Source organism: Papio anubis, chromosome 13 (genome assembly GCF_008728515.1).
Source record: "Papio anubis isolate 15944 chromosome 13, Panubis1.0, whole genome shotgun sequence".
Taxonomy (NCBI): Eukaryota; Metazoa; Chordata; class Mammalia; order Primates; family Cercopithecidae; genus Papio; species Papio anubis.
The window spans coordinates 106819697-106843936 of record NC_044988.1 but is presented as its reverse complement, the minus strand read 5'-3'; the positions used below and the strand labels follow the sequence as shown (position 1 = coordinate 106843936).

Sequence of the window (24240 nt, the reverse complement as noted above, 5' to 3'; positions counted from 1 at the left end):
ACCTGCCACTTTCTCCCACTGGCCCCTCTCCCCTTCCTCACGTTGCCTCCAGCCCTGTCCATCCAGGTCTCTGGCCTAGGCCACTGCCACACCCCCGGGCCCACCCCTCCTTTCTATACCTGGCATAGAACGCTGACCCCGTTGCCTCCTGGCCTCATCCCTCTTGGTTGAACTCCCTGCCATGCAATTCTGTTGGGAGGGACTCATCTTTTCAACGGATGCTGCCAGAAGGATTGGATGTCCATGTGCAAAAAATGCTCACAAGGCCGGGCGCGGTGGCTCACGCCTGTAATCCCAGCACTTTGGGAGGCCGAGGCGGGCGGATCACAAGGTCAGGAGATCGAGACCACAGTGAAACCCCGTCTCTACTAAAAATACAAAAAATTAGCCGGGCGCGGTGGTGGGCGCCTGTAGTCCCAGCTACTCAGGAGGCTGAGGCAGGAGAATGGCGTGAACCCGGGAGGCGGAGCTTGCAGTGAGCCGAGATCGTGCCACTGCACTCCAGCCTGGGCCACAGCGCGAGACTCCGTCTCAAAAAAAAAAAAAAAAAAAAAAATGCTCACAAAACCCCCAAACCCCAAACTGAAAATGCTCCGATCCACACCCTGCACAATACACAAAAGTTACCTCGAACTGGGTCGCTGACTTAAATACGAAGCTGAATACTCTACAACTTCTAGAAGAAAGCAAAGAAAACCTTTGTGACCTTCGGTTAGGCAAAACTTTCTTAGACATGACACACTCAGAGCATGATCCGGGCTGGCTGCAGTGGCTCACTCACGCCCGGAATCCCAGCGCTGTGGGAAGCCAAGGTGGGAGGATCGCTTGAGCCCAGAAGTTCAAGACAAGCCTGGGCAACATGGCAAAACCCCATCTCTACAAAACATCAAAAAATTAGCTTGGTGCGGCCAAGCGCAGTGGCTCATGCCTGTAATCCCAGCACTTTGGGAGGCCAAGCCAGGCGGATCATGAGGTCAAGAGTTTGAGACCATCCTGGCCAACATAGTGAAACCCCATCTCTACTAAAAATACAAAAATTATCTGGGCGTGGTGGCACGTGCCTGTAATCCCAGCTACTTGGGAGGCTGAGGCAGGAGAATTGCTTGAACCAGGGAGTCACAGGTTGCAATGAGCCAAGATCGCACCACAGCACTCCAGCCAGGTGACAGAGCAAGACTGTCTAAAAAAAAAAAAAAAAAATTAGCTTGGTGTGGTGGCACACACCTGTAGTCCCAGCTACTCAGGAGGCTGAGGCAGGAGGATCACTTGACCCAGGAGCTGGAAGCCGCAGTGAGCCATGATTGGGCCACTGGACTCCCACCTGGGTGATAGAGTGAGAACCCGTCTCAAAATAAATAAGCAAAAGCACAATCTATAAAATAAAAAAAAATAGTTAAATTGGCCCTTATCAAAATCAAGAACTTCTGCTCCTTGAAAGATACTGTTGGCCGGGTGCGGTGGTTCACACCTGTAATCCCAGTACTTTGGGAGGCCAAGGCAGGCGGATCACCTGAGGTTAGGGGTTCGAGACAAGCCTTGCCAACATTACGAAACCCCGTCTCTACTAAAAATACAAAAATTAGCCAGGCATGGTGGCTTGCACTTGTAGTTCCAGCTACTTGGGAGGCTGAGGCAGGAGAATCACTTGAACCTGGGTGGTGGAGGTTGCAGTGAGCTGAGATTGCGCCACTGAACTCCAGCCTGGGCTACAAGAGTGAAACTCCGTCAAAAAAAAAAAAAAAAAAGGAAAGAAAAGAAATAAAATGTTAAGAGAATGGAAAGAAAGCCACAGACTGGGAGAAAAATCTTTGCAAATTACATGTGTAATAATGGACAGATATCCAGAAGATATAAAGAAGTCTTGGGCCAGGCATGGTGGCTCATGCCTGTAATCCCAGCATTTTAGGAGGCTGAGGCAGGTGGATCACTTGAGGCCAGGAGTTTGAGACAACTCCCGCCTGGGCAACATAGCAAGACTCTGTCTCAAAAAAAAAAAAAAAAAAAATTATCGGCTGGACATCAGGTGGCTCATGCCTGTAATCCCAGCACCTTGGGAGCCCAAGGCGGGATGATCCCTTGAGCCCAGGAGTTCGAGACCAGCCTGGGCAAAATAGCGAGACCCAGTCTCATTCTATATATTAAAAATTAAAACCAAAATGTAAAGAAGCCTCAAAACTTAATAAAAAGGAAAGAACATGATTTTTATTAATGGTCAAAAACTGGAATAGACTCTGGAGAAGATACACAGGTGGTAAATGATCACGCAAAAAGTGTTTAACCTCGGCCGGGCGCAGTAGCTCAAGCCTGTAATCCCAGCACTTTGGGAGGCCGAGACGGGCGGATCACGAGGTCAGGAGATCGGTGGTTCATTCCGCCAACACGGTGAAATTTCGTCTCAGTAAAAAAAATACGCCCCAGTCGGCGTGGTGGCGGCTCTGTAGTCCCATAACGGAGTATTGAGGCAGGAGAATGGCGGTAACCCGGGAGGTATGGAGCTTGCAGTGAGCTGAGGATCCCGCACTCCAGCCTGGCGACAGATGAGACCTGGCCTCAAAAAAAGTGTTTAACCTCATTCCTCACTCGGGAAACGCCACCACTAGGGAAATGGCGAAAATTTAAAAACCTGCCGATGGCGAGAGCCGCCCGGGATGCGGAGCAGCTGGCTGGCACGCGGAGGGAGCGCGTCTTGGCAGCTGCTGGCGGCGCCCCACATCCCTCACCGTCCAACTCAGCCCTCCCAGGTGTTTACCCAAGTGCAATGAAAACTTCTGTTCACACGGAACCTGTCTGTGGAGGCGGCAGCGGCTCATCCCTGAGCACCCCACGCAGAGGCGACGGGAGTGTCCTCGCGGCGAGGGGCCAAGGCGCGGGGTCTCAGGCCGCAGGGAAGGGTCGGACCCCCGGGCGGGCTGCAGGATCGGCCAGCCCAGGGCTCCGCGCGTCTGACCCCATCCTGAGGACCCAGGGAGGACTCCGGCCCCTGGCGGGGCTCTCTGAACCGCGGAGCTCCTGAACCCCTGCAGGCCATATGCAGCGCACGCCTCCTGCGTGGGAAGCGCCCGCGAGACGCCAAGGCTGCCCCCGTCCTGGCCCCGGTCTGCCCTCCTGCGCGCCCTGGGCTCCCTCCCGCGCCCCCGCCCTCTGCAGGAGGGGCGGCCCCGGGTGGCGTGGCCTTGTGCCCGCCCCTCCTCAGCCCAGCGCCGGGGTCGGCTGCGCGCGCCTTCGCCTTTAACGCGGGCCCGGGGGCGCGCGGCCCGCATGGCGAAGGAGCGGCGGCCGCTGCGGGCCGGGCCGGGCCGGGGCTGAGGCCGAGCGAGCCGCGGGGCCCGCGCAGCCCCGGCCGGCGCCCACCATGCGGCGGCTGCGGCGCCTGGCGCACCTGGTGCTCTTCTGCCCCTTCTCCAAGGGCCTGCAGGTAAGCGCGGTGCGCGCCCGCCGCCCCCGGCCGCCTCTGCTCGGGGAGGCCAAGCTCCAGCCCCGGAGTGGGCCGAACGCGGAGCGGGGCCCCGGGTTCAGACACGAGGGGTTCATGAGCCCGGGCTGGGCAGGGGGGAGGGGGCGAGTGGCTCGGGAAGGACGGGACGCTGGGCAAGGGGCGGTGGCGGCGACAGGAGAGTCCGGGCGGGGGATGCTGCGGCCTAGAGGCCCCCCCGCCCCGCCCTGCAGGCGGTCCCTGCCCCCCAGGCCCAGAAACCACACAAAAGTCCTTTCCTCTTTTCTTCCATTAAAAAATAAGGTGTGTTATTCTGCGGTAGAAAACTTGGGGGACACAGAAACGCCCTGGCAAGGACATGACCTCCCTGTCCCCCGCCCCTTCATCCCATCAGCCAGCCATAGCGCAGGGACCCTGCCCTGACCCCGGGATGACCTTGAACAAGTCACCGTCCCCTCCAGGGGCGTTGCCGGGTCCGCATGGGAGACCCGGGTTGCCTTGGGTTCCGGCTGCCAGGCGCCCTTTCACCTTCTGCTTTGGGGAGATGCAGGCCAGGCCCATCAGGCTGCAATCATGCAGGGCCCAGCCTCTTGACGGGATGCCTTCCCTGACCCTCCAGGACCCCAGGCATCTGCCAGAGGAGCCAGTCCTGGTCAGATCTGCCAGTACCTCCCTGGTCCCCGCAGGGTGGTCCCGGGTCAGCAGGAGGAACCCTGCCAGGGTCCTGCCTGAGCTCAGGGCCTGGTTGGCCTCAGCTCCCCTTCTGGGGAGAGTGTATGGAACCCAGCAACTCCCAGATTGCAGCGAGACCCTCTGTGCCCACCTGGGGCTTCAGGGTGTGGTGGTCCCGGCTCAGCCTTGGGGCAGGGTGAGAGCTAAGGGGACCACCCTTAGCTGAGGACCACCCCAGTCGCTGGGAGGTGGGGTGCACAGTGGTGCCCTCCCCGGAGGAAGGGCCTCAGCCAGCGGCTGCAGAAGAGATGCTGATGCTTGGAGGTCCGCCCAGGAATGGCAGGAGAGGGGTGCTGGCTGTTCCCAGGGTGGCTGGCTCGGGGCCAGAGCCCTGGTCGGAATCCAGCCTGCCCCTCTAGTGGCCTCAGTTTCCTGGCCTTGTGAACTGCCTTTCTGGGTCAGTGCTGTGGGGCTCCCGGCCCACGGTCTGAGCCTGCTGGGCTGAGGACCACAGTGCTGTTCCCGTCCCCTGGGTGACCCTCCCCACCCTCCAAGTGGCTACACTGGCAGCTGGTCCCCACCTGCCCCTGCAAAGCCCCAGCCCAGGTCCTGGATGGTGGGGCCACCTCCACACTCAAGCTTTGCCCATCCATCTGTGCCAGGCCCAGGAGCCAGGGTGGGCCAGGGAGCACTATGGGGGCCTTGCAGAGCAGCTGCTTGGGATCCCAGGACCCACAGCAGGGCCAGGGATGGCAGCTGGGGAAGATCAAGACCTGGGGGAGAGCTGGGCAAGGTGGCTTATGCCTGTAATGCCAAGAACTTGGGCGGCTTGGTGGGAGGGTCACTTGAAGCTGGGAGTTCGAGGCTGCAGTGAGCTGTGACTGGACCACTGCACTCCAGCCTGGGCAACACAGCAAGACCTTGTCTCAAGAGAACAACAACAACAAAAGACCTGGGGGATGAACCAGAGCTGGCCAGGCGGAAACAGGCCCTGGCCCAAGCCCAGGCAGGGCTCTGGGGAGCAGAACTGGGTAAGTCCCTAGCTCGGTGTCACTGTCCCCAGCTGGGGTCAGCCCTGGGCCCAGCACCAGCTGCAGCCTCCCTCCTGGCTGTCCTCCGAGGCTCCGCCCATGCTGGGCCTCCCTGCCTGGCCCTGCCTCGGGCACGTTCACCCCAGACGGAGCTGTCGGACCTTATCCTGCCAGAACACCACCCACCCCCCATTGTTTCTCTGCTTTCCTGTTTTTCATCTTGAGCAAGTCTGCCGGAAACAGATCCAGTGCCCAGGACAAGTGGTCTGAGGGGGCGAGACCAACCTGGGCCTGGAGGGCTCCCCCCACCGGAGCCATGCCCTCTGCTCCAGGCCCCCCAGGACCCCACTGCTACTGGAGCTCTGGGCCCTTCCCCAGCTGCTGGGGGTCCTCCCTCTGTAGCCCTGCCTGGGACAGCCATCAGTGAGTGGATGCCAGGGAAGCAGGAGGCCAGGGCCCACCCCTCCTGAAAGAACCAGAAAAATGACCTCAGCTGCCTGGACTGTGCCTTGTCCTCGTTGAGAAGCTGGTGTCCCCATTTCAGGGAGGAGTCCCCTGCTCACGGCCTGAGCAGGGCTGCAGCCCACGACCTCTGACGGGGGCTCTGACTTGGGCAGGTGGGGGTGTGGCCAGGCGCTGCCAGGAGGAGGATGTGACCAGTGGGTGGCCTCTCCCTGGCCGCAGGTGGACAGGAGGCCACAGGGAGTGCTTGGAGCCAGCGGTGGGGCCTCTCTGAGGGGAAGCTGGCCGCCAAGCCTGGGCCCTTCACCCTTCAGCTGCAGGTCAGGATGTCTGACCCCCTGCATAGGGCAAGTCCCCTCTGCTGGCCACTCCTGGACAGTGCCTGAGAGGCCTGAAATTTGCTAGGGGGCTGGGGAGAGGGAAGGCGGCACACAGCTGTCCCTGGCTGTCACCCTTGGAAGCCCAGCTTGGAGGCCTGGATGGGGATGGATCGCCCAGCAGCCTGAGCCTGCGCTCTAGAGCCTGTGCCTAAGCCTCCTTGTGCCAGCAGGGAAACCAAGGCAGAGGGGCTGAGGATGGCAGAGTGACCTGGAGCCCTCCCAAAAAGCTGGTTCCCAGACATCTGGGTCAGAGTTTTAGGAAGGGGCCAGGGGCTGCATGATTCCTTTTTTTTTTTTTTTTTTGAGATGGAATCTCGTTCTGTCACCCAGGCTGGAGTGCAGTGACGGGATCTCTGCTCACTGCAAGCTCCACCTCCTGGGTTCAAGCGATTCTCCTGCCTCAGCCTCCCAAGTAGCTGGGATTACAGGCATGCGCCACCACGCCTAGCTAATTTTGTATTTTTAGTAGAGATGGCTTGTCTCCATGTTGGTCAGGCTGGTCTCGAACTCCTGACCTCAGGTGATCTGCTCGCCTCGGCCTCCCAAAGTGCTGGGATTACAGGTGTGAGCCACCATGCCTGGCCTTAATTTTTAACTGTGGTAAAATACATATAGCATAAAATGTATCATCTTAACCCTGTTTAAGTGCACAGTTTAATGGCACTAAATAAAGGATTCTCGTTATGCAGCCGTTACCTCTCTCCGTCCACAGAGCTCTCCAATTTCCCAAACTGAAGCTCTGTCCGCATCAAACGCACACTCCCAGTCACTTCCCAGCCCCCAGCTCCCTCCATTCTTCTTCCTGTCTCTATGGTTTTGGCAACTCTGGGGACCTCGTGTAAGTGGGTCCTGCAGGATTCGTGCTTTGGTGACGGGCTCGTTTCACTGAGCCTCTTGTCCTGGCATTCCTCCCTGCTGGGTGAACGTCAGGATCTCCTTCCTTCTCAGAGCGCAGTCACTCCGCAGTGTGGATAGGACCGACGCAGCTGCTCTTCCATCCCCTGGCTGTGAACTCAAGGACTGCCCATCGCTGGGCTGTTGTGAACATCGGTGTCTGAGTCTGCGTCTTTTTTTTGGGGGGGGGGGACAGGGTCTCGCTTTGTCACCCAGGTGGAGTGTAGTGTGCGGTCACAGCTCACTGCAGCTTCAACCTCCCGGGTTCAGTCAATCCTCCAGCCTCAGCCTCCCAAGTAGCTGGGACTACAGGTGTGAGTCACCAGGCCCAGCTAATTTTTGTATTTTTAGTAGAGATGGGGTTTCGCCATGTTGCCCAGGCTGGTCTCGAACTCCTGAGCTCAAGCAAGCCACCCACCTCAGTCTCCCAAAGAGCTGGGATTACAGGATAAGCCGCCGCACCTAGCTAATTTTTGTATTTTTGTAGAGGCAGGGTTTCACTATGTTGCCCAGAATGGTCTCAAACTCCTGGGCTCAAGCAATCCGCCCGCCTCAGCCTCCCAGAGTGCTGGGTTTACAGGGTGAGCCACCGCGCCTGGCCTGCCTGCGTCTCTTAAATGCTTCCACGATGTGGCTGCATTGGGCTCCTGGGGCCCCGTTCTCCAAACCTGGTTCTCTCTGCGGCCTGGTCCGGCCGGAACTTCCCACCAATCTCCATTACAGCGGGAAAAACAGGGGCAGTGTCACTCGTCGTGGGCGCGCTCACCTTGTGCAGGGGTGATGATGTTATGAAATGAGGTCAGGATAGGAACGCTTTGTAAAAAATATCTTTATTCGGCCAGTCGCGGTGGCTCACACCTTTAATCCCAGCACTTTGGGAGGCCGAGGCAGGTGGATCACCTGAAGTCAGGAGTTCAAGACCAGCCTGGCCAACATGGTGAAACCCCGTCTCTACTGAAAATAAAAAAATTAGCCAGGTGGTGTGGTGGTGCGTGCCTATAGTCCCAGCTACTCAGGAGGCTGAGGCAGGAGAATCACTTGAACCCGGGAGGCAGAGGTTGCAGTGAGCCAAGATCGCGCCACTACACTCCAGCATGGGGTACAGAGTCAGACTCCCTCTCAGAAAAAAAAAATCTTCATTCAGCAGAGAAAAGAATTGGCCACCATGTAGTCCCCTGGTTTTGACATTTATTTGTACCTGCCCGTAACACTGAAAGTCTGGGCCGCGCCTGCTCCCACCTCCGGCCCCGGCAGCCCGTTATGTGACCCAGGAGAGGCAGAGCCAGGAGCGGGTGTCGCTGAGCTGGGGGTGATTCTAGAAGATGGGGGCACCAGTGGGCCAAGGGGATGGCAGGGGAAGGCTGGGGTGGATCCAGAGGCCCTTCCCGTGGGAAGTGGGGTTGAGAGCACCCCGAGTGTGGGTGCCCCGAGGGCACCTCCTCACGTAGCCCTTTCCCCTACAGGGTCGACTCCCAGGCCTCAGGGTCCGGTGCATCTTCCTGGCATGGCTGGGCATCTTTGCGGGCAGCTGGCTGGTATACGTGCACTACTCGTCCTACTCGGAGCGCTGTCGTGGCCACGTCTGCCAGGTGGTCATTGTAAGTGTTGCGTGTGTGGGCTGGGGACTGGGCTGTGCCCCCTTGCTGCCCTAGACGCTGAGGCACCAGGCCCCGGAGACACCTTCCTCCCCAGATCCAGGGCCCACAAGGCATGTGGGTTTCTAGGTGGGATCTGCAAAGCTGCCTCAGACTGGGTGTGGAGGATGGGGGTCCAGGGGAGGACAGGGGAGACGTGGGGGTGGCTGCAGGGGCTCAGGAGAGAGAGAGAGGCTGGGGGCTGGGGGCAGGGCAGACTCCAGAAATGTTTGGGAGGGAGGATGTTTAGCAGGAAGGCTGGGGTGGGCAGCTGGCCTCACTGGCCTGGGATGGAGGCCCCCATGTGTTGGCCTCACTGGCCGGGATAGAGACCCCTGTGTGGTGTCCTCATTGGCCGGGATGGAGCCCCCCACGGGATATCCTCAGTGGCCCAGGATGGAGACTCCCTGGCCTTAGTGGCCTTGCTAGCTCCCCTGGGACCAGGGGTTCCCCGAGGCAGGCGGCCGGGCAGGGTCCTCCACAGCCTCCACCTCAGGGAGACAGGGCTAAGTCCCCTGGCGTATGTGAGCATGTGTGTGTCTGGGAGCAAGCGTGTCCACATGAGTGCACACCAAGGTGACCCCCTGCTCCTCTGCACACCCTGTGACTAGCTAGGCGGGGAGGTCATCCCAGCTGTGTCTTCCTGGCAAACCCTAGACTCGCCCAGAACTGGGCAGGTCCCCCACCGAATTTTGACCCCAGCCTGCCTGATGACCAGGGTTCCGATGCCTCCACTCCACTTGGGGTCAGGCCAGGGCACAGGTGGATCTGGCCTGTAGCAGCGGTCACTGTGGGTTGTCACAGGGGGATTGGGTGCAGGGAGACCCCAAGTTCGGTGTCTCCTCCGTCAGATGGGGAGGGCGTCTCTCCTGGCAGCTGGGTGGTGAAGCTATCTAGCTGGGCATGGGCAGGCCCATGCCCCACAGAGCCATTTCTGACGGGGGCCACATGTGGAAAGGCCCAGAGGTGGCAGTGGAGGAATGGGATGTGGGGTCCAGAGGAGGAGAGCTTCTGTGCCCAGGATTTGTTTGGAACCCATGCCAGCCCAGGGGAGGCCTCCCGGCTCCTGGCACCAGGCCTTGCTCACCCTTGAAGTCCAGGGCGCCTCTGAGCTCAGCAGGGCCGGAGGGTGGCACACTGGGCTCGTCCTGGGGCCATGAGTAGGGAGGGCTGTGCCCCGAGCAGATGCACCCCTGGAGCTCCTAGAAGGACGGAGGAGGTGGAGGGGCCGGACCTCCAGGCCGGGGTGTTGTGGGGAGGTGGGGGGGAGTGAGCAGAGGATTCACATGGCCGGGCGGGTTCTGAGCACCTACTGGGTGCCAGACCGCAGAGGCCGCTGAGGAGCAGGAGGAGGTGCCCCCGCAAACAAGAGGAAGCTGCGTGTCGGTTTCCCAGGGTGCCCTGGCCCTTCGCCCAGCGAGGGTTTCCCTGGCTGCTCAGAGCCTTCCCAGAGGTCAGGCCAAGCTCAGCTCTCCTGAGGCCATCCCAGGGCCATGGAGACGTCCCCTCCTTGCCAGAGGAGGCTCCCTGCCCCGCCTCGTGGAGGCATTGGACGCCTCAGAGAGCCGCAGAGGCTGGCCCAGCTCACACAGCGAGGCAGCAGCAGTGTAGGGCCAGTCCCAGGTTCCACCAGGGCCCTCGAGAGGCCAAGAACTGGACTGTGAGTCCCCACTGAGCTCTGCTGCAGACCGGTAACAGGCTGGGCGGTGAGGGGACTGGCTGGGGACCGATGTGCGGTGGGTGGGGACCCTGAGGAGGCCAAGTACACACCCGCCTCAGCCTCTGAGGAAGCCTCTCCCCACCCTGCTAGGTGCAGGAGGCACCCAGGACCATGGGGGCAGCTCCATCTTCCCACCCCGGGGGGACCCCAGCCCCGGCACCAGCCTGGCAGAGGGCAGTGTGGCCCACAGGCTCCTTCCCCAGCACCACTGTGTGCCAGGAGCAGGGCATCCTCCTGGGGTCTGGGGCTCCGGGCGCAGGGGGCTGGTCTGGGGACTGGAGTGGACTCCAGTAGCGAGGGGCCTGCCTGCAAGGTGGAGGGTTGGACAAGTGTGCGATTTTCCTTCATTTTTCTTTTCTCTCTTGATGAAGAGTCGGTGTTTTCTTGCTGCTGAGACAGAGGCTGCCTTCATGCCTCATGTGACGGGGTCCTCGGCCTCCGGTTGGCCCATCTCACTTCTGTCCCCACCCTTGGTGTGTGGGGCAGGGGGGGCAGGGACCCTCCCTCTCCCCCACCCCGGAGGGCGGGGTGCTCCGCAGCTCACTTCCCTGGCTCCCTCCAAGCCTGCTTGGCCAGGCTCCATGGCAACTGAGGCTGTACATCCAGGAATTCTTCCCCTACCCCCAGAGGGGCGGGCCAGCTGCATCGTTCTGTCACCTCCCGCGGGGCGCTGGGATTCAGGGGCTGCCAGGCTCCCGGAGCTGGGGTGGGGGCTGAGGAGGGGCGGCAGCCAGCCCTGGGCCTGATTTAATTACCGCTAACAGTGTCTCCCTGGGGGTCTGGCTAAGGAGGGGGCCTGTGGGACCGGGAAGGACAGGCCCAGAGTCATTGTGAGGCCCCAGGGATCTGTTTTCTAAGCCTTGACAAACAGCTCTTGACAACAGAGCGCTTGAGCCTGGGCACTGGCCTCAAGGGGCTGGGAGAGGTCAAGGCTGGGGCTCCGTTGCCCACCAGGGGTACCCTTGAGGCTGTCAGCTCCGGCGGTGAGCCCTGTCCTGGCTGCACGTGGGGCAAACAGTGAGGCCGCGGCCTGTCCTCCTCCTGCCTCAGCCTGGGGAAGGTTGGGAGGGGCCGAAGATGGAGGCCAAGTCCTTGGGACAGCAGGAGCCCCAAACCTGGGAACGTTGGAAACCCACCCGGAAGCCGCCATGCAGGTGTGGCTCTGGGCACCAGGATCTGTCCTGAGAGCGCCCATGAGTGCCCAGTGCAGAATGGCTGGCAGCCCGCCCCGACGGGGAGCAGAGGGGCTGGGCGCGGCGCCCTTCACGGGTTGACACCCAGATGTTTGACCTCTGACCAGGGGGCTGCTTCTCTGACAGACGCCCTGTGGCTCGTGCCTGACTCCTGTCCAGGTTCTACCAGCCTGACCATCGCTCTGGCACCAACAGCCCACCCTTCTGTTCTTCCTGGTGTCCTGGGGAAAGCCCTGCCTGGGCGGGGCAGCTCCTGGCCCTTCAGACTGAAGATGCCGTCCAGTCAGCACCACGATGGGAAACAAGTTCAGAGATGTCTCACTTACTGACCTGGGCAGGGAGGGCGCCATGAGTCAGGGGGCCATCCTCCCTCCCGGCGTCACCCGAGGCAGGAATGAAGAGTCAGGCAGAGACAGGGCGTGTGGCAGCTGGTGGTGTAGATATTAGGGACTAGGGTGAATTCTAGTTCACCAGCCAATACCTGCATGGCCCAGAGAGCTGGGTCAGCTGGACGGGAGAGCTGCCTCCGGGTTCCTGCCTCTGGCCCTGGCCTGGGCTTGACACTGGGTGTGGTGTTTGTCTCCTGTCCAGGCAGTGGCCTTTGCTGAGCCGTCCTGTTACAGGAGCCAAAGTGGTGGGGACGGGACCAGACCAGAGGGTTGGCAGGGCTGCCCCTGCAGCCAACAGCCCCATCCTGCAGCCAGCAATGGCATGGCCCAGGGCCCTGGCACTGCCTGTGAGGGACTGGCAGCTTTCCAACTGCAGCAAGTGGAGGCCCCTGCCAGCTGGCGGGTGCTGGGCCCAGTGTGGCTCAGGGACGGGTGTGGGCTGGAGGTGGCCGTCGCCAGCTCTGGCAGTTTGGGGGTCTGAGAAAAGATGGCCAAAGAACAGGGGCCCAGTGGGTGCTGGGACGGAGTGACCACGGTGATGGGTGCTTGGCCCTCCGTGCCCTCTTCCCGCCCACCTGGCCCCACCTGTGACCTCTCCCTCCCAGGGGTCCTGGAGGAACGGGTGCAGCTGGGCCTTGGGCCTGTGGGGAGGGGCTCAATGGGGCAGGGATGTGGCTGCCCCACCCCAGCACGCCCTGCACCTATCTCCTCAGTGTGACCAGTACCGCAAGGGGATCATCTCGGGCTCCGTCTGCCAGGACCTGTGTGAGCTGCATATGGTGGAGTGGAGGACCTGCCTCTCGGCAGCCCCGGCTCAACAGGTATGGCCATAGGCAGGGCGGGTGGGCCTGGGGCTGATACTGCCCGTGCAGTGGGAGGGGGACGTCTGCACGAAGGACCTCTATGGCCCTGTCCAGGTGTACAGTGGGCTCTGGCGGGATAAGGATGTAACCATCAAGTGTGGCATCGAGGAGACCCTCGACTCGAAGGCCCGGTCGGATGCGGCCCCCCGGCGGGAGCTGGTGCTGTTCGACAAGCCCACCCGGGGCACCTCCATCAAGGAATTCCGGGAGATGACCCTCAGCTTCCTCAAGGTCAGATAGCTCTCCTGAGGGGCAGGGCAGGAGTCCATACCACGGTCATGTGCCCAGCAGGCGGCCCTGGCACCAACATGCTCAGCACAAAGGCACAGATGGGCCCAAGTGGACCCTGGGCAGACCTCCTATCCCCCAGCCCCTGGGCAGGAGCCCTGCCAGGGAAGGAGCCTCTCCAGGGCTGGGGGCACCGGTGGGCTGGCAGCTGAGGTCGAGAGGAGGCTCCTGCAGTCAAGGGCCATGGGTCAAGCACGGCAGGTGCCCCAAGTGGAGACCAGGGCTTGCAGAGAGGGGCCGCTTCCTAGGGCTTCAGCCAGCGCAGAGGGCATTCTCATCCTCAGGGAAGCTTTGAGGCTTCTCTGCTCAGGTGCCCACCCCCGAGCTCCCCAGGTGCACCCAGAGCTGCTGGGAGATGGGAGGTCTGTCTGGCAGCAGCAACATAGGCCAAGAGAGTGAGTGGGCACCTTGCTGGCTGCCTCCTCCCCCCGTGTAGCTGGGGGCTGGGACCCCTAACCTGGCAGTGTGCTGGTCTGGTCGGCAGACCACCCAGGTCAAAGCCAGGTTGTGCTCCCAGACATCCAATCAACTGGTTTTTCCTCTCTTGGTCCCAAACGCCAGGCGAACATGGGAGACCTGCCTTCCCTGCCAGCGCTGGTTGGCCAGGTCCTGCTCATGGCCGACTTCAACAAGGACAACCGGGTGTCCCTGGCGGAAGCCAAATCCGTGTGGGCCCTGCTGCAGCGTAACGAGTTCCTGCTGCTGCTGTCCCTGCAGGAGAAGGAGCATGCCTCCAGACTGCTGGGCTACTGCGGGGACCTCTACCTCACCGAGGGCGTGCCCCATGGCGCCTGGCACGCGGCCGCCCTGCCACCCCTGTTGCGCCCGCTGCTGCCGCCTGCCCTGCAGGGTGCCCTCCAGCAGTGGCTGGGGCCCGCGTGGCCTTGGCGGGCCAAGATCGCCATCGGTCTGCTGGAGTTCGTGGAGGAGCTCTTCCACGGCTCCTATGGAACTTTCTACATGTGTGAGACCACACTGGCCAACGTGGGCTACACAGCCACCTACGACTTCAAGATGGCTGACCTGCAGCAGGTAGCACCTGAGGCCACCGTGCGCCGCTTCCTGCAGGGCCGCCGCTGTGAGCACAGCACTGACTGCACCTACGGGCGCGACTGCAGGGCCCCGTGTGACAGGCTCATGCGGCAGTGCAAGGGCGACCTCATCCAGCCCAACCTGGCCAAGGTGTGTGCGCTGCTACGGGGCTACCTGCTGCCTGGCGCGCCCGCCGACCTCCGCGAGGAGCTGGGCACGCAGCTGCGCACCTGCACCACGCTGAGCGGGCTGGCCAGCCAGGTGGAGGCCCATCACTCGCTGGTGCTCAGCCACCTCAAGACTCTGCTCTGGAAGAAGATCTCCAACACCAAGTACTCCTGATGGGCAGTGAGGGCCTGGCCACCCTTCCTGGAGCTGGCCGGGCGCCAGGGTCCAGCCCGCCCTCAAGAAGTCCTGTCAGAAGGTATGAAATGCAACTGTTGCAAAATCACTTCCCTAAGGTTAGGGCTCTGGATTCCAACACCACGGACAGGAGATCCCAGCTCAGAGCAAAGGTGGACATCCTGGCAGGAGGGCCCTCCAAGGGGTTTTGTTACTCTGAAGAATGTGATGTCAATAAACAGCTTTTATGTAATGCCCAGGGCTGAGTACCCTGAGCCCCATCGATGCTGCGCACGGGACCCTGCACCCACTGTGGATCCAGGCCGTCAGGCTGGGGTGAGCCCCTGAATCCTGGGGAGGCAGCCCTCAGGTGTTAGTACAAGGTGAGATCTGTTCCAGAGCCCCTGCCTGCCCTTCAACCCACACACACCTCTGAAGCCGCCAGGGCAGTTCCCCAAACACAGCGGCTTCTGCAACAGCCAATGACCAGTACCCCTAAACCTGGGCCGTGACACAACAGAACAAAAAGGTGTTCTAGTAACAAAACAGATTTACGCGTTATTTTAAAAACTGATTTTACAAAATCCAGCCATGAGATGTACAACTCATTCCCTAGAAACTTCTTCTCCAGCCCCGTGCACTCTCCCCAGTAGCCCAGGGCACCCAGCAACTGTCCCCCAGGAGAAGATCCCATCACAGCAACACCTTTCTTCAGGCCGGGCTCTGCTCCCAACGTCTGAGTCAAGACAATCCATTCCGTTCAAGGCCAATTTATTCTCAAATTTTGCCAACACAGAAATACTATCCTTGAAGAAGTGTGCATTAAATCTTTTAATTCACTTCATTCTGTATTTCAAAATAAACGTTTTCCATATATATCTTCCCCCTTAGAGGGGAAAATTCAGGATCTTAGGTTCCAGGCAGTTCAAAAACAGCCAAGCAACCGGTTTTTTTTTTTCCCACCAGAATACCACAATGGCAGAACTTAAGAATCGCGATATGAAAATGGAGGGGTGGTCCTGGCAGTGGCCCCTGGCTGGAATACACAGCACTACCCAGGCAGGGGCAGCGAGTGCCCCAATGCCAGCCTGCTCATCCCTGTAATGAAAGCAGACGAGGAGATGCAGCTGTGGCCCTGGGGGCAGGGGGGCATGTGGAAAGCTGGGCTCTGAGGCTGCAAACACCCTGAGTGCCAGTGGTCCCAGAGGGGGCAAGGCCTGTATCTGTACCTTTATTCCAGCCAGCCTCCTGCACAGGGCTGGGCCCACATCCTGGCCTCTGCATCTGAAAAACAAACAAGGACAGTGATGCAGACCAGCGTTTTTTAACCTGGATTCACCAAATGACCTTCAGAGAACCCAATTTATGAAATCCTGAAACTTTCTTTTTTTCCAAGACAGAGTCCCACTCTGTTACCCAGGCTGGAGTACAGTGGCGTGATCTTGGCTCACTGCAACCTCTGCCTTCCAGGTTCAAGCGATTCTCCTGCCTCAGCCTCCCAAATAGCTGGGATTACAGGCTCGCACCACCACACCTGGCTAATTTTTGTATTTTTAGTAGCGACGGGGTTTCAGGCTGGTCTTGAACTCCTGACCTCAGGTGATCCACCTGCCTCAATCTCCCAAAGTGCTGGGATTACAGGCCTGAGCCACCGCGCTCATCCTCCGCAAACTGTGTTTTAAAGTTATCTTTCTTGATATGATCTCTTGGCAGAAATTTAACACTGGCACTGCTGACGTTTAGAGCCACATCACTCTTCACTGTGGGGCGTCCCAGGCATTGCAGGACGTGTGGCTGTGTCTTTGGCCTCTGTACCCCCATTCCTACCCATTTTGGGGAGAGGATTCCTGTTTCCAAATAGCCTGTTTATCCCAGCTCAACTGCTCTTAGTCAAACTTGCCCAAGGCCTCCCAGACAGACCTGCAGAATCATTTCCAGAACAAGGCCTGCGAGTGAGACGCACACTCCTGGTAACCCCACAAGTGCCCGGAGCTTCAGACACACACGCACCTCATTTATACATATCTACACCTCAGGGTTCCCAGCAATGTTGCTGCCCCTCCCTCATGGAGCAAAGCAGGTAAGGTGTTTTCCAAAGCAAAACCCAAACGCTGCCTGGCTTTGGCTGCAAGTCATGTCATGTCAGGCCATAAACCATTCTCAGTGCCCACTGGTTCCCGGGCAATGAGTGTAGAAATCGCCACTTCCTCTTTGCCCCGAGGTCACAGGCACGGCAGAGCAACTGTCTGGTGCCGACAGGTCCAGGACAGCATCTGCAGGGCAGCCACTCACACCCACCCGGCAGCAAGGGCAGGCAGGGAGGGAGGGCAAGCTTCCGCCTCGCCTCTTACCTTGATCAGGGCTGGTGCGGGTCAGCCTGGTCACCCTGGCCAGTGCTCACACTGGAAGTCCATCACAGGCGAAGTCACCTCCTTCCTGTGTTAAATAACAAGAATGCTTGGCAAAGAATCAAGAACACAATCAAGTGGCTGCTATTAACTCAGACACCAGCAAACCCTTCCCCAGTCCTGTCCTGCGTGATCCTGACACAGTGTATGGCGTGACCCAGCGCACGCCAGACCTGACCGATCCTCTCACAGGTTCTTAAAACTCACTCCTGAAGGCTGCTCCTGAAGGTACCCTCTACCTTCCCACTATCCCTTCAGCCCCCTAGCGGCCAGCCTAGCCCAGAGCAAGGGTTAGAAAGCCCACTCACAAGGCCTGCCCTCTGATACCAGCAAAGGAAAACAGATGCCTGTCCATCAAACAGGAGTGTCAGACTATCAAACATTCAAACGTTCACGGGGCAGAACGCCGAGCGTAGACATAGCCTCTCTAATCTCTGCCACCTAATGACACAGATGTGACACGGCAGCCACAGCTGCAACGCCTCTAGGGGCAGTGTTCTGTAGAAGATGAAATAATCCGTTTTTATTCCCCTGGAGAGACAGCTTCTAGCCACAACGTGAACACAAAACCGACTGGTCCCCCCAGTCACTGAAGATGTCGCATAGCAGGGCTTAGTTACACTGGAGGATTGACCCTGTTCCAGCTCCCACGTACCAACTTACCCAACACCCCAAGCACATGCCGTTTCCAGTGAGCACACGTCCTAGAGAAAAAAGAAACCCCAATTTTGTATAAATCTTGCAAACACCACAGAAGGGCATCACACAAACACTGCATTTTTTGGGAGGCCGAGGCGGGCGGGATCACTTGAGATCAGGAGTTCAAAACCAGCCTGGCCAACATGGTGAAATCCCGTCTCTACTAAAAATACAAAAAAAAAAAAAAAAGTTAGCTGGCCCGGTGGCGGGCGCCTGTAATCCCAGCTACTCAGGAGGCTGAAGTAGGAAAATCGCTTAAACCCAGGAGGCAGATGTGGCAGCGAGCTGAGATCGCGCCACCGCACTCCAGCCTGGTCTACAGAGCGAGACTCTGTCTCAAAAAAGGCCGCGTTCCCGGTCTCCAGGAGGGTGGACCAAAGATGATCCCTGCCACCAGAAAGCTCACTGCCACAAGGGCCATTCTAGAAAAATCCGACCTAGGTTACTCGTTCCCCTTACTCTCTGGTTAATTTGCGGGAGGGGAAGCTGGAGTTACAACACTGTGCCACGGAACGCGGGCTGCTGATCCCCTGCAGGTACCAAGGCACCAGGACCATAAGGCGGAATGCCCGCCAGACATCTGAGCAGTCCTCCTTCGGCCAGAACAGCCTCCCGCTGAGCAGCCACAGTGACACGGAAACCACCGGACGCGTGGACACTGCCTAAGAAATCCATTTTTCAAAGATGCGACAAACATCTTCCCACAGCCTCAGCGACTCGGGAAGCAGCAGCAGGAGCGGAAGGGTCGTGGGTGAACGGGGTGCTTTTCTCTAAGATCCGAATTCGCGCACTGAGCTCTCACCAGGATTCTCGAAGCTTCCTGGCTGGAAACCGCGCAGGGCCGGGCAGCGCCCTCGCCACCAAGGAACACAGCAGCGGCGCCTCCTCCGCGGCCCGGGCCCCATCCCGCGGCTCACGCGGCCAGGACGCCCCAGGTCAGAGCCCGCCCCCTCCCCGCACCCGGAGGCCGGCAGCCGAGTCCCTTAGGCCGCGCAGCGCCCGCGAGAGCAAGAACGCAGGGCGGGGCCCGCGCAGGCGCTCGGGAAAGGGGCGGCAGGAGAATGCAAAGAGCCGACCCACCATGGCAGCCGCCGGCGCGCGCAGAGGACGCGAGAGGACGCGCCGCAGCTTTTATAGCGCGGACGGCGGCCCGCAGGAGTCAATCCTCCCCGCCCAAGCAGCGCCCCCCAGCGGTCCCCGGCCGTGCCGCTCCCCGCGCCCGCCGGTGGGCGCTGCTCCGTGGCTGGCGGGTGGGCGCGTGGGTTCGCCACGCAGAGCTGCGGAAGCGCCTGCACCGCGACGCCCCACAGGGCCAGCAGCCGGGGCCGCGCCGTCGCCGACCCGCCAGGTGCCGGGCACGCCGCGGGCACTCGCGGCTCCCCGTTTTCGCGGAGGATTCCCAGGCCGGGTCAGGAGGACGTTCCACGAGCCCGTAGGTCCCCGTGGTCCCAGCCATCCGCGGCTCCCGAACAGCGCCCGCCCGGGGCAGCGTGGGACTCCCACGACGCGCCCCGTCCCTTCCCCACCAGGGGCTCTACCGGTGTCGGCCATGGCGCGGGTACACACCAGGCGCCTAATGAGTGCTGAGGCGGGCGAGGGTCCCGGCCGGCGGGGTAACCCCGGCCAGGCCTGCCTAGCGCCCTGTCTGCGCTGTGTCCTGGGACCTCGGTCACCGCGCAGGGCGGGACACCGAGGCCTCGCGACCAAGCGACTCTCCGCGGTTTCCCGGCTGCGAACGGTGGTGCCGGGACTCGGACCAGGACGCGAACTCCAGAGCAGGGGATGACAGGCCAGAGCCGCAGCGGCCGGGAGGAAAGCCGCGCTGCTGTCCTGGGGCTGGGCAGCCTCTGCATTGCTCAGCGCAGACCGCTCTGGCCTTAAGCCTGGAGGGGACACCAGAAGATGAGGCTTCTCGCTCAGCCTGCTCTCTGCAGCCACAGGCAAAGGCCAGGAAGGCCGGGGTGCAGGAGCTGGCATAGGAGCTGGCTGCAGCTCGGGTGCTGGCTTAGAGGGGGCAGGAGCTGTTGATGAATTCAACTCAAATTTTCATTGCCTTTGCAAAGCCAGAAAACACCTCAGGGCTCCTAAGAAATGCCCCAGCCCAGGACCCCAGGACACCTCGCAACTGGGCTGCAGCTGTGTTGTCTGATGCGCCTCCCTGTGTGGCCCCACCTGGTGTTGGGGCTGGAGCTGGCATCAGAGCAGGCTCCAGCTCCAGAGATGGTGCAGGCTCTGTCCTAGCACTGACATGGGTGTTGGAGACAAACTGGCTCTGCCCCGGGGACTGACGTTCTGGAACTGCCTCTAGCTGTGTTGCTGTTGCTAGTCTTTGCCCTGGGAAGAGTGTCAGAGCTGGTCCTAGCTCTGGATATGGTGCTAGAGCTGGTTCTTGATTGCATTTTGCTCTAGAGCTGGCAGGAACTCTGGCTCTCGTGCTGAAGCTGGTGCAGGAGCTGGTGCAGGTCTGAGATGGCTATAGCTCTGGAGGGGCCTCTAATTCTGGTTCTGGTTGTGGAATCAGCCATCGCTTTATGTCTGGTGCCAGCTCTGGCTCTGGAGGTGGTGCTGCAGCTGGCCCTGCCTCTGGACCTGTCACTGGCTTGAGGCCATGCAAATGGTTTTGAAGCTGTTCCTGGCTGGAGGGCGGATGCTGGAGCTGTGCTGGAGCCGGCACAGAGATGGCTAGAGCTGCCCCTATCTCTGGGTGTGCTGCTGGAGCTGGCTCTGATCCTGGAACTAGCACCAGAGTTGTAGCTGGAGCTGGCTCTACCTTCTGAGCTGGTACAGGGGTTGGCTGTAGCTCTGTAGCTAGTGAAAGCTCTAGCTGTGGAGAGAGGGCAAGAGACATCTCCTCCTCCAGAGATACTGAGTCCCCTGCACCCCGACCTAGCACTTGCTCTGTGCTGGGGGACAGAGCTACCGAGCACTTACTGAAACCGGTATGCGTAGCCCCGGAGCAGGCCACGACCTGCTGAGACTCAGGAGAGGACCTGAACCCCAGCACCTGAGAGAGGAGCTGCCCCGTAACAGTGGGGTACTTAGAAGGTGGAGATGTCGCATCTCCTGCCCGGGTCACATGACAGAAGTCAGAGGGTAGGTAGGTGGCACTTCTGTGCAGGTCAGCCCGGGCTGGGTGTGGTGGCTCACGCCTATAAGGCCAACACTTTGGGAGGCCAAAGCAGGCGGATCACCTGAGGTTAGGAGTTCGTGACCAGCCTGGCCAACATGGGAAAACCCCGTCTCTACTAAAAATGCAAAATCAGCCGGGCTTGGTGGCACATGCCTGTAATCCCAGCTAGCGGAAGGCTGAGGCAGGAGAATCACTTGAACCTGGGAGGCAGAGGTTGCAGTGAGCAGAGATTGTGCCACTGCACTCCAGCCTGGCAACAGAGTGAGACTCTGTCTCAAAAAAAACCAAAAAAACAAAAAAACAAAAGTGACAGCAACAGACAGCCTGCAGTCCCAGAGCACCCACACTCTCTGTGACGACTCAGAATTTCTTCCAGACTTCACAGATCACCATTCTGGATAAAACAACAAATTAACTAAACGTGGACACCTTCCCCTCCCTGCTCTGGCTGCCTTGTGGACACACAGGTTCACACCAAGGTCATTACCAAGGGTTTGCATCCCCCCCAAGCTCTCCCCCCCACCACACCCCTGAGGGTTGGGACATTCTGGAATTGCTTTGTTGATCGGCACTGATGGGGAGGGCTTTGAAGGAGGCGTGTGATCATCTTCAGGTCGAGGCCTGGACGAAGCTGGCCCTGAGGCTGGAAGACATTCCTGGAGAAAACGTAGGGGCTCTTGGCCTCTACACGAAGTCCAAATGAAGTGGGCGGTGAAGTGGGCAGTGGGTGTGGGAGTGGGAAGGTGGAGGTGTCACGCCCCTGTCCCTGGTCACATGACGGAGGTGGAAGGGTGAGTACAAGTCAGAGTACCCAGTGGAGCCCCGCAGGGCTGCTGGCAAGTGCTCCTGGGGCTGCAGAGTGTGTGAAGCCAGGCACTCCAGGACGTTTTGGCCATGAGCAGGGATCAGGCCCCCATGGGGAAGGGAGAGTGCTGGGGAGGTCTGACCCTGGCAGGGGCAGATCGGGGGAAGCTGACTGTGCAGGGCTGAACAGTGTCCCCAAAATGTCGTTCCACCTGAACCTGTAACCCCAGACCGTGGGTGGAATCAGGTGTCTGGGCGCAGCGGCTCACACCTGTAACCCCAGCACGTTGGGAAATCAAGCTGGGAGGATACTTGAGCCTAGGAGTTCGAGACGAGCCCAGGCAACATAGAAAGACCCTGACTCTACAAAAAATAAAAACAAGTTAGCTGGTGTCGTGCTGCACACTCATCCCAGCTACTCGGGAGGCTGAAGTAGGAGGATCGCTTGAGCCCAGGAGGTCGAGGCTGGAGTGAGCCATGATTGTGCCACGGCCCTCCAGCCTGAGTGACAGAGTGAGACCCTATCTCAAAAAAACAAATCCAAAGACAAAATAAGGTCCTAGATCCAATGACTGCTGAGAGGAGGAGGGCCGGCCACAGCAGACAAGGCCTCAGGAGAGGGGGACAGTGGTGGGAGAGCTACAGCCCCAGCCTCAGAACACCCAGACCTACCAGCACCGCCCGCGGCTGGAAGAGACAGGAAAGAGCCTCCTTCAGCGCCCTCGGACGAGCGCAACCCTGCAACACCCGGGTCTGGACTTCCAAGTCCAGACCTCTAGAACTGAGAATGAGCTTCTGATGTCCCCAGTTTGCAGTGTTGGGGCATGTCAGGACCTCCTACAGCCGGTGGCCATTCACAGTGCAGGCCAGACACACTCAGCCTGACCCCCACGGTCCACGTTGCTTTCGTCACCTGGAGGTCGGCCCTTCCTATCCAGTTCTTTGAAACTGTTGGGGCTTTTGGTTAACAGAAAGAAGAAAGATGACCCAGTCATGTGCAGTAAAAAAGCCGTCAGCCCAAACTGGTGACTCTGGGTCTTTAAACACCTTCCATGGGGCCACACAGGTGCCCAGTCCCGTGCCAGAACCTTTGGGAATTGCAAACTATGACCAAAATTGTGGGGCTCTGGCAAGAGCCTCAGGCCACTCCCTGCCACTTTTTCTTCCCCAACCTGGACCTCGAAGGCCCAGCGGAGTGACCATTGTAATTCCAGGACAGAACTGCACAGGGTCCTCGGGAGGTCGGGGGTGTCCAGGAACGCTGGCCAGCCCCATCGGCCTGGCTGCAGCTATCTCTGCTGCCAGCAAGCAAGGATGTCCGCGGGCTGTGGGCTCACCTGGGGGCTCATCGGTAGCAGACACACCTGTGGGCTCCCCTGGATTTTTTTTTTTTTTTTTTTTTTTTGAGGCTGAGTCTTGCTCTGTCACCCAGGCTGGAGTGTAGTGGCACGATCTCGGCTCACTATAGCCTCCCAGTTCAAGGGATTCTCCTGCCTCAGGCTCCCAAGTAGCTGGGATTACAGGCATGCACCACCACGCCTGGCTGATTTTTGTATTCACTAAAAGAGGAGGTTTCACCATGTTGGCCAGGCTGGTCTCGAATTCCTGACCTCAGGTGATCCACCTACCTGTGCCTCCCTCCCAAAGTGCTGGGATTACAGGCGTGAGCCACCGCACCCAGCCTCCCCTGGATACTTGTTCTCAGCTTCCTCCAGAGATAACCCTGGCTGTGCTGCTGCCTCTGAAATGGGGGTCAGGGAAATGGTGGTGTTCAGGAAGCAGCTGAGGTTGTGGTGTCTCTGAGGCTCACTCCAGGGCCATGGAGTGGAGCTAACCCACAGGGCTGTGTGTGATGAAAAGGCGTCATAGACCGCACGGGCTCTGCAGAGGGTGGCGGCTGGCACCCACAGAACCTCAAGCAACTCTGACCCACCAGCTGGCACGCCGCGGAGGGAGGTGCACTGGTGCGGGTGGTGTGTGCGCGTCTAACCTCGCCTGCTGTCCCTCCCTCCCTGCCCGTGGGACCCCAAGTGGCCCCTCTCCCCATTCTCCCGGCTCCTTCCCTTCTTCCTTCTTCTCCTCCCCACTGACAGGATTGAGTTGTGGAGATGGCAGTTTCCCTGGGCCCAGGGAAGGGAGGGAGCAGAGCCGGAGGTCCCGGAACAGAGCAATTGCCCTCACCCTGGTGAATGGGCGGTTCAGAGGCCCACACTCGGGTTTCTCGAGGCTGGACGGCAGTTTGGGGCTCCCGCTCAGCTCACGTCCTGCCTCTGCAGCTAGCCGGCGTGAGGGAGCAGAGATATCGGAGGGGTGTCAGGGGCCTGGGCCCACCTCTCCATGACTGTGCCTTGGCCTGGGATTCTGGAAGAGGTGGTCACATCTCTGCCACTCTTTAATGTTTACTGAGACTGTGTCTGCTCTATAACCCAGGTTGGAGTACAGTGGTGCGATCTTGGCTCACTGCAACCTCTGCCTCCTGGGTTCAAGCAATTTTCCTGCCTCAGCCTCTTGAATAGCTGGGATTACAGGCGTGTGCCACCACATCTGGCTAATTTTTTAGTTTTTTTTTTTTTGAGACGGAGTCTCGCTCTGTCGCCCGGGCTGGAGTGCAGCGGCCGGATCTCAGCTCACTGCAAGCTCTGCCTCCCGGGTTTACGCCATTCTCCTGCCTCAGCCTCCCAAGTAACTGGGACTACAGGCGCCCGCCACCTCGCCCGGCTAGTTTTTTGTATTTTTTTTTTTTAGTAGAGATGGGGTTTCACCGGGTTAGCCAGGATGGTCTCGATCTCCTGACCTCGTGATCCGCCCGTCTCGGCCTCCCAAAGTGCTGGGATTACAGGCTTGAGCCACCGCGCCCGGCCATTTT

At 59.8% G+C, this 24240-nt stretch overlaps 1 protein-coding gene, 1 long non-coding RNA gene and 2 other non-coding genes across 5 annotated transcripts; 1 reads left to right on the top strand and 3 right to left on the bottom strand.

Annotated features, from left to right (window-relative positions):
- Window positions 1–3261: 3261 nt before the first annotated feature.
- Window positions 3262–14592, top strand: DIPK1B (divergent protein kinase domain 1B). The gene is made up of 5 exons (XM_003911072.3): window positions 3262–3415; window positions 8336–8470; window positions 12522–12629; window positions 12726–12902; window positions 13521–14592. The coding sequence occupies exons 1-5, from the start codon at window positions 3353–3355 to the stop codon at window positions 14331–14333; spliced, it is 1296 nt and encodes a 431-aa protein (XP_003911121.1). The 5' UTR covers window positions 3262–3352; the 3' UTR covers window positions 14334–14592.
- Window positions 14593–15087: 495 nt separating this feature from the next.
- Window positions 15088–18236, bottom strand: LOC103878060. Of its 2 annotated transcripts, XR_002517395.2 has the most exons (4): window positions 17900–18236; window positions 17405–17445; window positions 16685–16769; window positions 15088–15617 (listed from the first exon to the last, which is right to left on the bottom strand). It is a non-coding gene; the product is annotated as an uncharacterized LOC103878060 (long non-coding RNA). The 2 variants fall into 2 exon arrangements; XR_002517394.1 differs by lacking the exon at window positions 17900–18236 and having other exon boundaries at window positions 17405–17613.
- Window positions 16471–16604, bottom strand: LOC116270160. The gene has a single exon (XR_004178088.1). It is a non-coding gene; the product is annotated as a small nucleolar RNA SNORA43 (small nucleolar RNA).
- LOC116270162 lies at window positions 17105–17236 on the bottom strand. The gene has a single exon (XR_004178089.1). It is a non-coding gene; the product is annotated as a small nucleolar RNA SNORA17 (small nucleolar RNA).
- Window positions 18237–24240: the final 6004 nt, after the last annotated feature.